This window comes from Oncorhynchus mykiss, chromosome 5 (genome assembly GCF_013265735.2).
Source record: "Oncorhynchus mykiss isolate Arlee chromosome 5, USDA_OmykA_1.1, whole genome shotgun sequence".
NCBI classification, from domain to species: domain Eukaryota; kingdom Metazoa; phylum Chordata; class Actinopteri; order Salmoniformes; family Salmonidae; genus Oncorhynchus; species Oncorhynchus mykiss.
This window is the reverse complement of record NC_048569.1, coordinates 84145658-84158059: the sequence shown is the minus strand read 5'-3', so window position 1 is coordinate 84158059 and position 12402 is coordinate 84145658. Positions and strand designations below refer to the sequence as shown.

The 12402-nt window shown below is 40.3% G+C and overlaps 2 protein-coding genes across 2 annotated transcripts; one reads left to right on the top strand and one right to left on the bottom strand.

The window, feature by feature from the left end:
* The first annotated feature begins 695 nt into the window (after positions 1 to 695).
* Positions 696 to 6282, top strand: magoh (mago homolog, exon junction complex subunit). Its single transcript, XM_021604552.2, has 5 exons — positions 696 to 926; positions 1429 to 1487; positions 1625 to 1735; positions 5830 to 5912; positions 6044 to 6282. The coding sequence occupies exons 1-5, from the start codon at positions 836 to 838 to the stop codon at positions 6141 to 6143; spliced, it is 444 nt and encodes a 147-aa protein (XP_021460227.1). The 5' UTR covers positions 696 to 835; the 3' UTR covers positions 6144 to 6282.
* A 726-nt stretch (positions 6283 to 7008) lies between these two features.
* cpt2 (carnitine palmitoyltransferase 2) lies at positions 7009 to 12093 on the bottom strand. The gene is made up of 8 exons (XM_021604550.2): positions 11677 to 12093; positions 11263 to 11343; positions 11063 to 11169; positions 9812 to 10073; positions 9251 to 9587; positions 8697 to 9107; positions 8239 to 8533; positions 7009 to 8091 (listed from the first exon to the last, which is right to left on the bottom strand). Exons 1-8 carry the CDS (start codon positions 11850 to 11852, stop codon positions 7763 to 7765), a joined length of 1998 nt encoding a protein of 665 aa, XP_021460225.2. The 5' UTR covers positions 11853 to 12093; the 3' UTR covers positions 7009 to 7762.
* Between the last annotated feature and the right edge of the window lie 309 nt (positions 12094 to 12402).

Below are 12402 nucleotides of genomic sequence, written 5' to 3'. Positions count from 1 at the left end.
GTCAATGACATGATATGAGTTACTTACTTGCAAGAGCTAGCTAGCTACTGAACTACATTTGTTCCATGATCAGGTTGTAACAGTGGACCCATGAGTAAGTAATGTCAACGGCCTCAGTGTGAACACTCACTTTGAAAGTAATAATGTTCTATACAGTATGTGTGAAGTATGAGTCCTTTGGCACAGCTCGGGCATTGTTGTACATGACTTTAGCACACAAGAGACCTGTAATAAGAGAGAAATAAATAGTATGATTAACCAAAACTGTTACCAGACCACAAGTAAAACAGAAAACCAAGTTACCCATCAAATTGTGATAACCATGACATAACTGCTTTGCCTCAAAGTTGGAATTATAAAATAGTAATATTATTTTTCATGTAGGGATTCATTTTCTGGTTGTCACACACCAGGATATGACTACAAGAGCCTTCATAATTGTATTATAATGTAAATATAATGCAAACAATCTGCAATCAAACAAGGAAATAAAGTTTTTATATTATGTATGCTGTGTGAATGTTTCCTTTACAAGATTCACAGATGGAGAAAACCATATAAATGGATTGCCAGTAATATGAACATATTATTTAATGATTGGGACCGAATCATTAAATAATATGGTGTTTTATTGACATCTGCCGGTTAAAATACACGCTAAAGAACAGCCGGTTTGTTCTGACATCAATGCAATGCGACCATTCATATGCCGTAACAAAAAAATCGCCACAGCACGCATGCGTTTTGTGTTTTGCGAAATAACGTTTAGTTGGAGGTGTGCTTTCGTTGATTCCGATTCTCACAGACTCTGTAAACACTGCATTTGCGGTTTATAATGTCAACAACGGACTTTTATTTGAGATATTATGTCGGGCACAAGGGCAAGTTTGGACACGAGTTCTTGGAATTTGAGTTTAGACCGGACGGTAAGTTAGGCGGAAATTTTAGCCTGCCAATTAGCATTAGCTAGCTAGCAAAGTACGCAAACGACAACTTGCTAGCAGCATTTCCTCATTGCTTTTAGCGGAATTAGCTTTTATAGCTAGTCTTGTTTTCTGTTCTGAAGTCATGGCGTCAGAAATACTATAATTGCGTCGTTACGTCTTAGTCAGTGCTTATTTCTGTACCATAACCTCATTCAAATATTCTGGTCAGCTAACTAACTTAACGTTAGCTAATTACCGTACTAACTTAGTTAGGCGCTAGCTAGCTATACAACTAGCTAACTTGGCTATGGAGCTATTTCTTTAGCTAGTTAGCCAACAGATTTTGACAAATAGCCTAGGTTTTACAGCAGGTTTAAAAACGGTTAAATGTGAACTAGCTACTAGAAAAGACTGCTGTGTAACAGTGCAGTGTGTCAACAATGTAACAACATTCATAACGAACGTGAAGATGACACAATCAATACATTCATTGTATTTTCAGGTAAACTGAGGTACGCGAACAACAGCAACTACAAGAATGACGTCATGATCAGAAAAGAGGTAACTTATCAAATTTACAAAGGACTACTTTGTTATATCAATCTGTGTACTGCCCATCAATCCAATTTATGTGTGAGATGCTGCTGCAGCAATTGAATATGCCATAGAAACCTTATTGTGATTGTTCTCCAATACAGGCCTATGTACACAAGAGTGTGATGGAGGAACTGAAGAGGATCATAGATGACAGTGAGATCACCAAGGAAGATGATGCATTGTGGCCGCCCCCAGACAGAGTGGGCAGACAGGTCGGTTCACTCACTCATACCTACCTAAATACTAGTGATGGACACCGATATGGAAAATCTATTTGATATCATATTGGTTTGTAGCTGACTAGTGGTGCCGATTGAGCAGCCTGCCCATTGGGCAAGGTGTGAATGTTCTGGTAGCATCACGCTACCTAACCAGTTCGAATACAATGGGAAGCTCATCCAGTTGATGGTCCATCAGGAGGCATTTAAGTAGGCTAACTCGAGCTTTGTGCATGCAGGAACAGCCATGTATTCTTTTTCATTTTGTCTCCTCCAGAATATTGTAGGTTAACTAGTGCTGCTCGACTATTGCTTTTTGAGGTCTGGTTCATAAAAAAATTAACTAATTGCGGTTTTCAATTAAAGTTTTTATATGTTGTAACAATAAATGCATTTTGGGTTCAATACGGTAACACATAATAAAACAGATGGTGGACAGTCCACTCACTTATTAGGCTGTAACCATTTTTCACATCCCATAAATACAATATTTTGTTTGTATATATTACATTTGTTTTTAGTATGATGATGACTTTATTATTTAATTAAACCCCAATGATGGTGGTGACTGCTAGCGCTGCACGGTTTGAGTTTGTTACTACAATTTTTGTTATGTTAGGTACTTCTGTCAAATGTGTGTCACGTGAATGAGAGGATCAAGTCTGTATCAGCGCAGCCCCTTGATAGCGCGAACAGCAAAGTGTCACTCATTCATTGCTAGAGCTCATGCTCCACAGAAGTTTCCAGCTTTAATTGTAGGTTAACTTTCCAGCTAGCTTACAGCATAAGTCACTACCTTAGTGCATTGTGTCATAATAAGCAAACCGTAACTCAATATACAGTGCCTTGCGAAAGTATTCGGCCCCCTTGAACTTTGCGACCTTTTGCCACATTTCAGGCTTCAAACATAAAGATATAAAACTGTATTTTTTGTGAAGAATCAACAAGTGGGGCACAATCATGAGGTGGAACGACATTTATTGGATATTTCAAACTTTTTTAACAAATCAAAAACTGAAAAATTGGGTGTGCAAAATTATTCAGCCCCTTTACTTTCAGTGCAGCAAACTCTCTCCAGAAGTTCAGTGAGGATCTCTGAATGATCCAATGTTGACCTAAATGACTAATGATGATAAATACAATCCACCTGTGTGTAATCAAGTCTCCGTATAAATGCACCTGCACTGTGATAGTCTCAGAGGTCCGTTAAAAGCGCAGAGAGCATCATGAAGAACAAGGAACACACCAGGCAGGTCCGAGATACTGTTGTGAAGAAGTTAAAAGCCGGATTTGGATACAAAAAGATTTCCCAAGCTTTAAACATCCCAAGGAGCACTGTGCAAGCGATAATATTGAAATGGAAGGAGTATCAGACCACTGCAAATCTACCAAGACCTGGCCGTCCCTCTAAACTTTCAGCTCATACAAGGAGAAGACTGATCAGAGATGCAGCCAAGAGGCCCATGATCACTCTGGATGAACTGCAGAGATCTACAGCTGAGGTGGGAGACTCTGTCCATAGGACAACAATCAGTCGTATATTGCACAAATCTGGCCTTTATGGAAGAGTGGCAAGAAGATAGCCATTTCTTAAAGATATACCATAAAAAGTGTCGTTTAAAGTTTGCCACAAGCCACCTGGGAGACACACCAAACATGTGGAAGAAGGTGCTCTGGTCAGATGAAACCAAAATTGAACTTTTTGGCAACAATGCAAAACGTTATGTTTGGCGTAAAAGCAACACAGTTCATCACTCTGAACACACCATCCCCACTGTCAAACATGGTGGTGGCAGCATCATGGTTTGGGCCTGCTTTTCTTCAGCAGGGAAGATGGTTAAAATTGATGGGAAGATGGATGGAGCCAAATACAGGACCATTCTGGAAGAAAACCTGATGGAGTCTGCAAAAGACCTGAGACTGGGACGGAGATTTGTCTTCCAACAAGACAATGATCCAAAACATAAAGCAAAATCTACAATGGAATGGTTCAAAAATAAACATGTCCAGGTGTTAGAATGGCCAAGTCAAAGTCCAGACCTGAATCCAATCGAGAATCTGTGGAAAGAACTGAAAACTGCTCTTCACAAATGCTCTCCATCCAACCTCACTGAGCTCGAGCTGTTTTGCAAGGAGGAATGGGAAAAAATTTCAGTCTCTCGATGTGCAAAACTGATAGACATACCCCAAGCGACTTACAGCTGTAATCGCAGCAAAAGGTGGCGCTACAAAGTATTAACTTAAGGGGGCTGAATAATTTTGCACGCCCAATTTTTCAGTTTTTGATTTGTTAAAAAAGTTTGAAATATCATATAAATGTCGTTCCACTTCATGATTGTGTCCCACTTGTTGTTGATTCTTCACAAAAAAATAGTTTTATATCTTTATGTTTGAAGCCTGAAATGTGGCAAAAGGTCGCAAAGTTCAAGGGGGCCGAATACTTTCGCAAGGCACTGTATGCTGATTTCAAAACTGTTTGTGACCAACAACATTATTAATTAACTTTGTCTCCCTCGCCACCAAAAATGTATTCCGTTCTTTGTCCCCCTTGCCTCCTGTCTGGTTTCTAGATTGCATAGCCACAAAGTCAGGTTCCACAGCTACGTTCTGCTTTGTGAATGTCATTAGATTCTTAGAGGCAGTGAACACTTTTATAAGAGATTGCTTCTATACAAATGTTGATCCATTAATATAAAATGTTCTCCTAGCAGTTGCCAATAAAAAATAATTATTGAATGGAAGGGATTGTTTGTCATCTGTAGCCCCATGAAATCAGCTAAAACAATTTCAATAACATGCACACACTCTTGAATAATATGCATTCACCTGTATTGTGACTAGACCTAGACTACATCTTGATTTACCCAGTTTCAGTAGATTTATCATTCAAATAAATTATTACCATAATGTTTTGTAGTTTGTTTTTAGCAAAGTCAAATTGGTTGTTTAATTAATGCATACATGACTATCAAATGTAATGAATTTGAACTTAAAAGATGCCCAACTATTGAACGGAGCAGTAGCTGAATTTGTCAGGATCAAGTGCCATTGTGACCGGATAATATGCCTTTTTCTTTGGTATCGAAGTCAAAATCCTGATTTGTGACAACACTGGTGACTGCCTATTACTGCGTATCACTTATTAATAAACCATCCTTTTATTTACTTTATTTTAATAACATTTCAATTGTATATTACTTATTTCATTCCAAGTCTTCTCATCTTTACTTGGGCATTAGCAGCCAGCTGTCTCTCTGTTCTCCCCAAAGAGTCATCTTTCAGGTTAGCCTAGCTGCCTGACAATCACTATTTCAGTAGTTCTTCAAAGTAGATAAGGCATACTTTTAACATTGCTAAATAATAACTAGCAATCAATTAAATGTAGAGACCGTAGCAACTGCTCTTCCTCTGTGTTTGTCTGATGGAAGGAACCAATAAGCACAGGCAAGCTGTAAGTGCAATGGATTCTGGTCATTGTAGTTATGTTTTTGCACTTTTCTGTGATGAGTTGGACAACGTCCCGGAGAGAGATCTCTCTAAAGAGCTTCTGTGTTGAGCGACAGAAGAAAAAAAAACAAAGTGGAATTCAAATAATTGAACCGACGTCGGTCAATTAGTTATTTAAAAAATTAAAATAAACTAATTCAGTTAATTGTCAGGACTAAGGTTAACAGAAAAAATAAACTGATATCAAGATATGTCTTGCTCATATCAATACCAAATGATATCCTATCCAATTATAAATATTGGTGCCCGCCACTTCTAAATACGGAAACTTAGAACGCATGGAGGTTGACTGAGGCAACTTATTACTTATTGTGCTCTTGGGAAGGGTTAGCCATGAAAGTTTGTTGTTTTACTTAGTGATGGTAGTCTTCTAGGGGTTGTGAGCTCTGCTCTCCATATCAGACATACGTCCAATGAAAGAATTTGAACCAGTGTTCAAGTCTGACCCTTTCAGCACAAGACGGGACTCCAGGCACAACCCCATAAAGTTATGATGATTTAGTAAACAATGTTTATTTTATTTTTATGGCTTGAATTACTAATAGTGTCTGAGGAGTGTCTTAACTTCTTAACTCTTTTAGGAGCTGGAGATCGTCATTGGCGACGAGCACATTTCCTTCACAACTTCCAAGATCGGTTCCTTGATTGATGTCAACCAGTCAAAGTAAGTACAATAATACTCAAATTATATATCCCTCAAAGTTCCCAATGGAACTCAGATCTCCACAAGTGCTTAGTGGGGTTGATGTGGAATTAGGTGCCAGCTTCTAAAGTAAATGCCATTGTGTTTTCCAGGGACCCAGAAGGCCTCCGCGTGTTCTACTACCTGGTTCAGGATTTGAAATGTCTCGTCTTCAGTCTCATTGGACTACACTTCAAGATCAAGCCCATCTAAGAGGGGATGTTTTTTTTCTTTTGGGAAATGTTTTAATTTCATTTTTTGATTCATGTATGATTACATTTGTACATTTGCTTTTGATCGATCAGTATTTTTTATTTTAAATAAATGATTGGAAAAATTCCAAATGTTTTAATAGCCTTGCTTTTCTATACATTTAAGTGTTACTTACTGGAAGCCATAGCTGTGGTTTAGTCCATTTTGATAGTATGAAAAAGAATGGAGGACCACTCAGTCCTGTCGGTTTTGAGACAAAGAAATAGGAGTCTCTCCGTACAGAGGTCAGTCTATTTTATTCCAGCACCCAACTCAAAGTGTTTATTTTCTAAATTTTATTTAACTAGGCAAGCCAGTTAAGAACAAATTCTTATTTTCAATAACAGCCTAAGAACAGTGTGTTAACTGCTTGTTCAGGGGCAGAATGAGAGATTTACAAATCTCGGGGAGCTCGGGGAGTTGAACTTGCAACCTTGCGGTTACTAGTCCAACGCTCTAACCACTAGGTTACCCTGCCGTTGTTAAATACAGTCGAGCAAAATATATTAATTCGTCATTCCAGGTCACATTTAGTTTGAGTTCTTTACACTACTTCAGTAAAGCTGTATGTGAGAAACATCCAGTGAACATTCCATAAGGAAGGAAAGGATTTTCCTGCATTTTATATTTTCACATCGAAGTTGGAATAATACTGTGAAAATAATGCAAGCGCTGTTTGAAAAGACTGGATTTCAGCCTGTTGGTGGGATGGAGTTTTGACCTTTCATGGTAACATCCCCAATGCGGTAATTTGATTCATGGACCACACATTTTCCATTATCCCCACCCCTCGAAGACAGTCCCAGTAAAATTCTTGCTTTTGCTGTTATTTTTGACCATTTCTTTATTAAAACGATCACAGGTACTTGTTACCTAGAAAGGATTTGATATTGGAGATAACAGCTGCGTTGGACCTTTAATAGCAAAGATCTTAGGTATTACTTTAAAACATTTTACATCACAAAGCAACATGGATATCTGTAAATTGTCATACAATCCTTTGACAAGGCTTGCTACAGCAACGAAAAATGAAGTGCTACTCTGAATATCAATATTACTGGATTTAATTTCCCTATCAAACTGGCCTTTACATGAGGACATTCATTCAAAAGCACTGGCCTTTATCAGTAAAGGTGGTTTAGTGCTCTTGGGAGAGGTTGCAATACAACCCTTCCCAAGAGATTGCAATGCTAGTTAGAAAAGGAAGAAACATTGGATCAAACAAACACCTGAAGCTTTCATTGTTTTTGCCTTCATGACACAAGTGTATTTGATATTTCCTTGTGCATTATGAATCTGTGTAGTCAGTTAGCTATTTGACAGTATAGGAATATGACCTCTACTGAACCATGCAGAGCTTGTTTGATATTCCCTCTCTTTATTAACCTATACCAGTACTTCCAACCCACACTACACTTCAGGAAATGTGCCTTTTAAATCCAACATTCATCTCACTGTACTATACAACTGCAGTCGAAATCATCCGAACTACAACAAATTTAGAATTTTCACTTGATGTCAATGCCTGGCGGTGAAAATTCAGCTGAAGTGGAAGTTAGGATTTGCTGTAAAACTTTTCTTTAGCTGAGAGGCTTTCCTTCCAGAACAGAGAAAATGTCCTCCAGAGACTTATGAACACACTGCAGGAACTCATGAACATTACGCTCTGGGTAACTAGACACATTGCAGCCGATCCACTCATCATGGACACCGTAGCCCACCCCAAATCCATTGGGCACCACAGGGGCAAAGCCTCCCAGGTTAACAGCAGGGCTGGTGAGGGTGCTGGTGGAGAGGATGTTGTGGTTGATGGCGGCGTAGGCTGGGTCCTGGTACAGGCTGTGTAGGGCTTGGCCCTTTGAGTTGGCCAAGTACTTCATGGCAAACAGATGCCGGTCAAAGCCTTGGGCTTGTGGGGGAAACATTCAGAAAAACACAAGAATGTAATATTTGAAATGACTGATCAAATTTGAGACCATAAAAACATTTCACTCAACTACAGTCTATTCAACTCAATGATCAAATATCATATAATCTAGAAATAAAGTGGACTGACCCATAGCTGCCTCTTTGGTGAGCTGCCCGTGATATTTGGAGCATTCGCTGAGCATGCCTATCAGTTGCTCAACGCTGTGTTTTCCTGGCTGTTGCACGAAGGCCTGAGCACAGCGCTGTGTGTGTATTGTAGCAGGCCGGATGGTCTCTGTACGACCATGTCTGAATGCTGCGGTGCTGCAGGACTCGTATGTGGCCACTGTCTGCCCATACTGCCTCAGGAATCCCATCTGGAACGCTAGCTGAGCAATGGCATCCGGACTCAGCTTCTTCTTCTTCAACTGCTCCTTCCCGCCCTTAGAAAGATGGATGATAACTTTTAATCCAAGGGAAAATTGATTTGTCAGCAGCAGCAATATATCCAAAACATACAAAGGACAGGGGGTGACAGCAACAATAAACATCAAAGTGCAAAATGGTTGCAACAATGTTCAGGTTCAGTGCAAACCATCCATTCACCTTCATGAACTGCATGGCGTCTATGGTGAGCTTGGATACAGCTGTGTGGAAGTTCTCTTTGGCCTTGATGACCCCGTTCTCCAGCTCTGCGTCTAGGTTGAACTGGAGTCTCCTCACGGCTGAGGCCGAGTCCACAGCTGCAGGCTGAGAGCCAGGGTTCACCAGTGGGTTCTCCGTAGAATCCTTGAACACCTCATTCTGGAAGCGGAGAACAGCCACGCCGTCGCCCCACGAGTGCTCGAAGTTGATGGCGGCATTTCCGCATTTAGCCATGATGATACTGAAGGACTTGTCATACCAGCGGTTGGTGCCGTCCCCGTGCAGCATGTTGTGGGAGATGTGGATGTGGTCGTTCATGTTCTCGTCGTCCAGGCACAGACAGAAGAGGGCACTGTCCACCAGACCAAGCACCTGAATTGAATATATATATTTTTTGAAAAAATATTACATTAACAGCAAGCATTAGATCCCAGAAGACAATTTGAAAAAAAAATATTTCCAAAGTGGTCCTTAATGGTAAAAGACAAGCGTTTGAAGGATATCAAAATATTCACCTCTCCGTTCCCAGTGGCCAGGAGCTTCTCCCTCAGCCGGGCCCATGTGTCCCTGTTCTCGCTGGTCAGCAGCCCCAGGGGGTGGGCCGCAGCCGGGGTCGGGTCCGACAGGATGTGCTTCAGGTGGGCCTGGATCTCCGCTGGCTCAACCAGGTTCCCATCGCGGTCCATCACGTCAAACACGTACATGTTGCCTCCCCTCATAACTAGTAGGTGGCGTCCTTTTGGGTCGGTGAAGAGCTCATCTTTCCCTTGCTTGGGGATGCGGGTCGCATTGAAGAGGCGGAAGTACTGAGACATGTCCAGAGGGTAGGCATTCACCATGAAGGCTCCATACCTGTAAATCAAATAACATCAAGAATGTAACCATTCGTGAACCATTTTGTAATGTATGTTTGGATTAGTTATGTACTGTATTTTCTTGGTCTCCTTTTAAACTTATTGTAAAGCCCATCTTGGAACTGATGCTGGATAATAGTTCAAGCTAAAGCATGATGGTGCATCTTGCTGTTGATGATTCAATGTGAACAATGTTTTAATTGTATCTGTACATTTCATTACCAGGACAGGGAAGAGGGGACCCAGCGGATGAGTTTCTTAAAGCTGTCCGTGTCGCTCTTAGCTGGGTTCAGGTGGAACACCTCGGGTTCCAGGAGTCCAGCGCGGAGAGTCTTCATGAAGCGCACAGCGGAAGCCACCATGTTGGTTGCTCGCACTAGCTGGTTGTTGTACTCAGTCTTGGGGTCCGGGTTGAAGGACATAAAGGGGTTGAAGTTCAGCACTACGGAGTCCCGCGCTGACAGGTACATGTCGAACCATGGGGCTAGGAGGATGCGATGACTAGTTAAAATAGGAAGGCCCTAAAAATTGCCAAAGACTCCAGCCACCCTAGTCATACTGCACAGCAAGTGGTACTGGAGCACCAAGTCTAGGTCCAAAAGGCTCCTTAACAGCATCTACCTCCAAGCCATAAGTCACTTTACCCCTACCTACATGATCATATTACCTCGACTAACCTGTACCCCCGCACATTGACTCGGTACCCTCTGTTAATATAGCCTTGTTATTGTTATTTAGCGTAATTTTCCCCCCAACTTTATTTAGTAAATATTTTTCTTAACTGCATTGTTGGTTAAGGGATTGTAAGTAAGCAATTCACGGTAAGGTGTACACTTGTGTTCGGCAGCGGTGAAAAAAAGTACCCAATTGTCATACTTGAGTAAAAGTAAAGATACCTTAATAGAAAATGACTCAAGTAAAAGTCACCCAGTAAAATACTACTTGAATGTAAATGCAATTGCAAAAGTATACTTATGTATCAAAAGTAAAAGTATAAATAATTTCAAATTACTTATATTAAGCAAACCAGACGGCACAGTTTAATTATTAAAAAAAAAATTATATCCAGGGGCACACAAACACACAATTTACAAATAAAGCATTTATGTTTAGTGAGTCTGCCAGATCAGAGGCATTAGGGTAGACCAGGGATGTTCTCTTGATAAGGGCGTTAATTTTCCCGTAGAGTACTTTAGGGTGTCAGGGAAAATGCATGGAGTAAAAAGTACATTATTTTCTTTAGGAATGGTGTGAAGTAAAAGTTAGCAAAAATATAAATAGCAGATACCCTCCAAAAACGACTTAAGTAGTACTTGAAAGTATTTTTAGTGAAGTAGTTTACACAACTGGTATTTGGCGCATGTGACAAATACAATTTGATTAGAAAATACAGGGTTCTACGTACGAACAATGGTTATTTCAAAGTTACATAGGTTAATATTGTGAGGTTGTTGTTAAAATGGGAAATCATACCCGATATGTAACTGGTGTGCTTGTTCTGCTTGTCTTGCGCTACCAGCTCCTCATGCATTTGTTTCCCCACTCCATTTTCAAAGTCACGGGCCAGTTTCTCTGTGGTACTGAAAACATATTGAATGTGTGGGTGACAAATCATTTACAAGGCACCACCTCAAGTGTTAAGTGTGAGCAACTGGAAGGTGACTGGTGCTTACCTGAACTGGTCGTCATCTAGAAGAGGCCGCTGAGCAGCCAGATACCTTTTGATTGTATCCTCCAGTTTTGGAACTGGTAGCCTGTAGAATTTTGCATTGTTATTGTATCTGAAATAAATGCGTAACTACGGCAGTGCATGGTACATATTTACAAACAGCTCCCTCCAGTGGCTATCCTGTATCTCATTCAGATCTATGTGCACTTTCACCTACATTCCCTTTCGTGCCATGAACAGTCACCTACTTACAGAATTAGAATTGTTTTTTTTTTTAGCAAACTTGATATATTTCAGGGAAAATATATTATTGTCTAAGGTGTGATACTAACAACGATTGACAAGGCATTAGGAGGAGTTATGAAGTAACTAAATAACCAAAACATGCTATAAATGAAATTCACATTTGTTTACATACCTGGGTAAACTCTTCTGGTAGTGCATTGTAGGCACGATGCTTTTATGCAGGTACTCTCTATCTTCGCTGCTGTAGCTTCGTTTGTTTGTCAGTGCTGTAGAAGTGCTTCTCAGAGGCTTCAGATTCCCAGGTTTTCTGAGTGTGGCACAAAACTGCATGGTGAGCAAATTCGCCATGTCTACTAGTAAAATAATTTCCTATTCTCACAGAAAGGGAAGGCTCGGATAGGGAGAACTTGCAGTGCTAAGTGCTATATAATTTCCTTGATTACAAGCGTAATCAATCAATGAATGAGTTAGCTCTCCCGACTGCCCAGTAGATACGTCCTTCTTCTAAAGCTTCCCCTCTTACTGCCTAGTAGGATGACAATAGAGACAGACAGAAATACATTGACAAGAATTTGTAACAGCGGAAGGAGGAAGTGTTTAACAGGATATTGACACCTTGTGGCACGTCAGCGGGGGAACATTACCCACTATAGTTTGTTTCCTATGGCGCACTGCAGACCCCTGTTTACATTTACTGTACTTTGACAAAGTAAGTTTCGTATACAGGATTAATCTCACACACAACATAATGATAAATAGTGTACATGTTTGCTACTCAAGGTGATGTTTTCCTCATAATAATGTTTTTATTTTTAAAATTCGGGGTTATTGTAGATCTCTGCCTGACCACAATGTGACAAATAGAAAGGGTCAAACAAATGTTTTTTGTTACTATTTT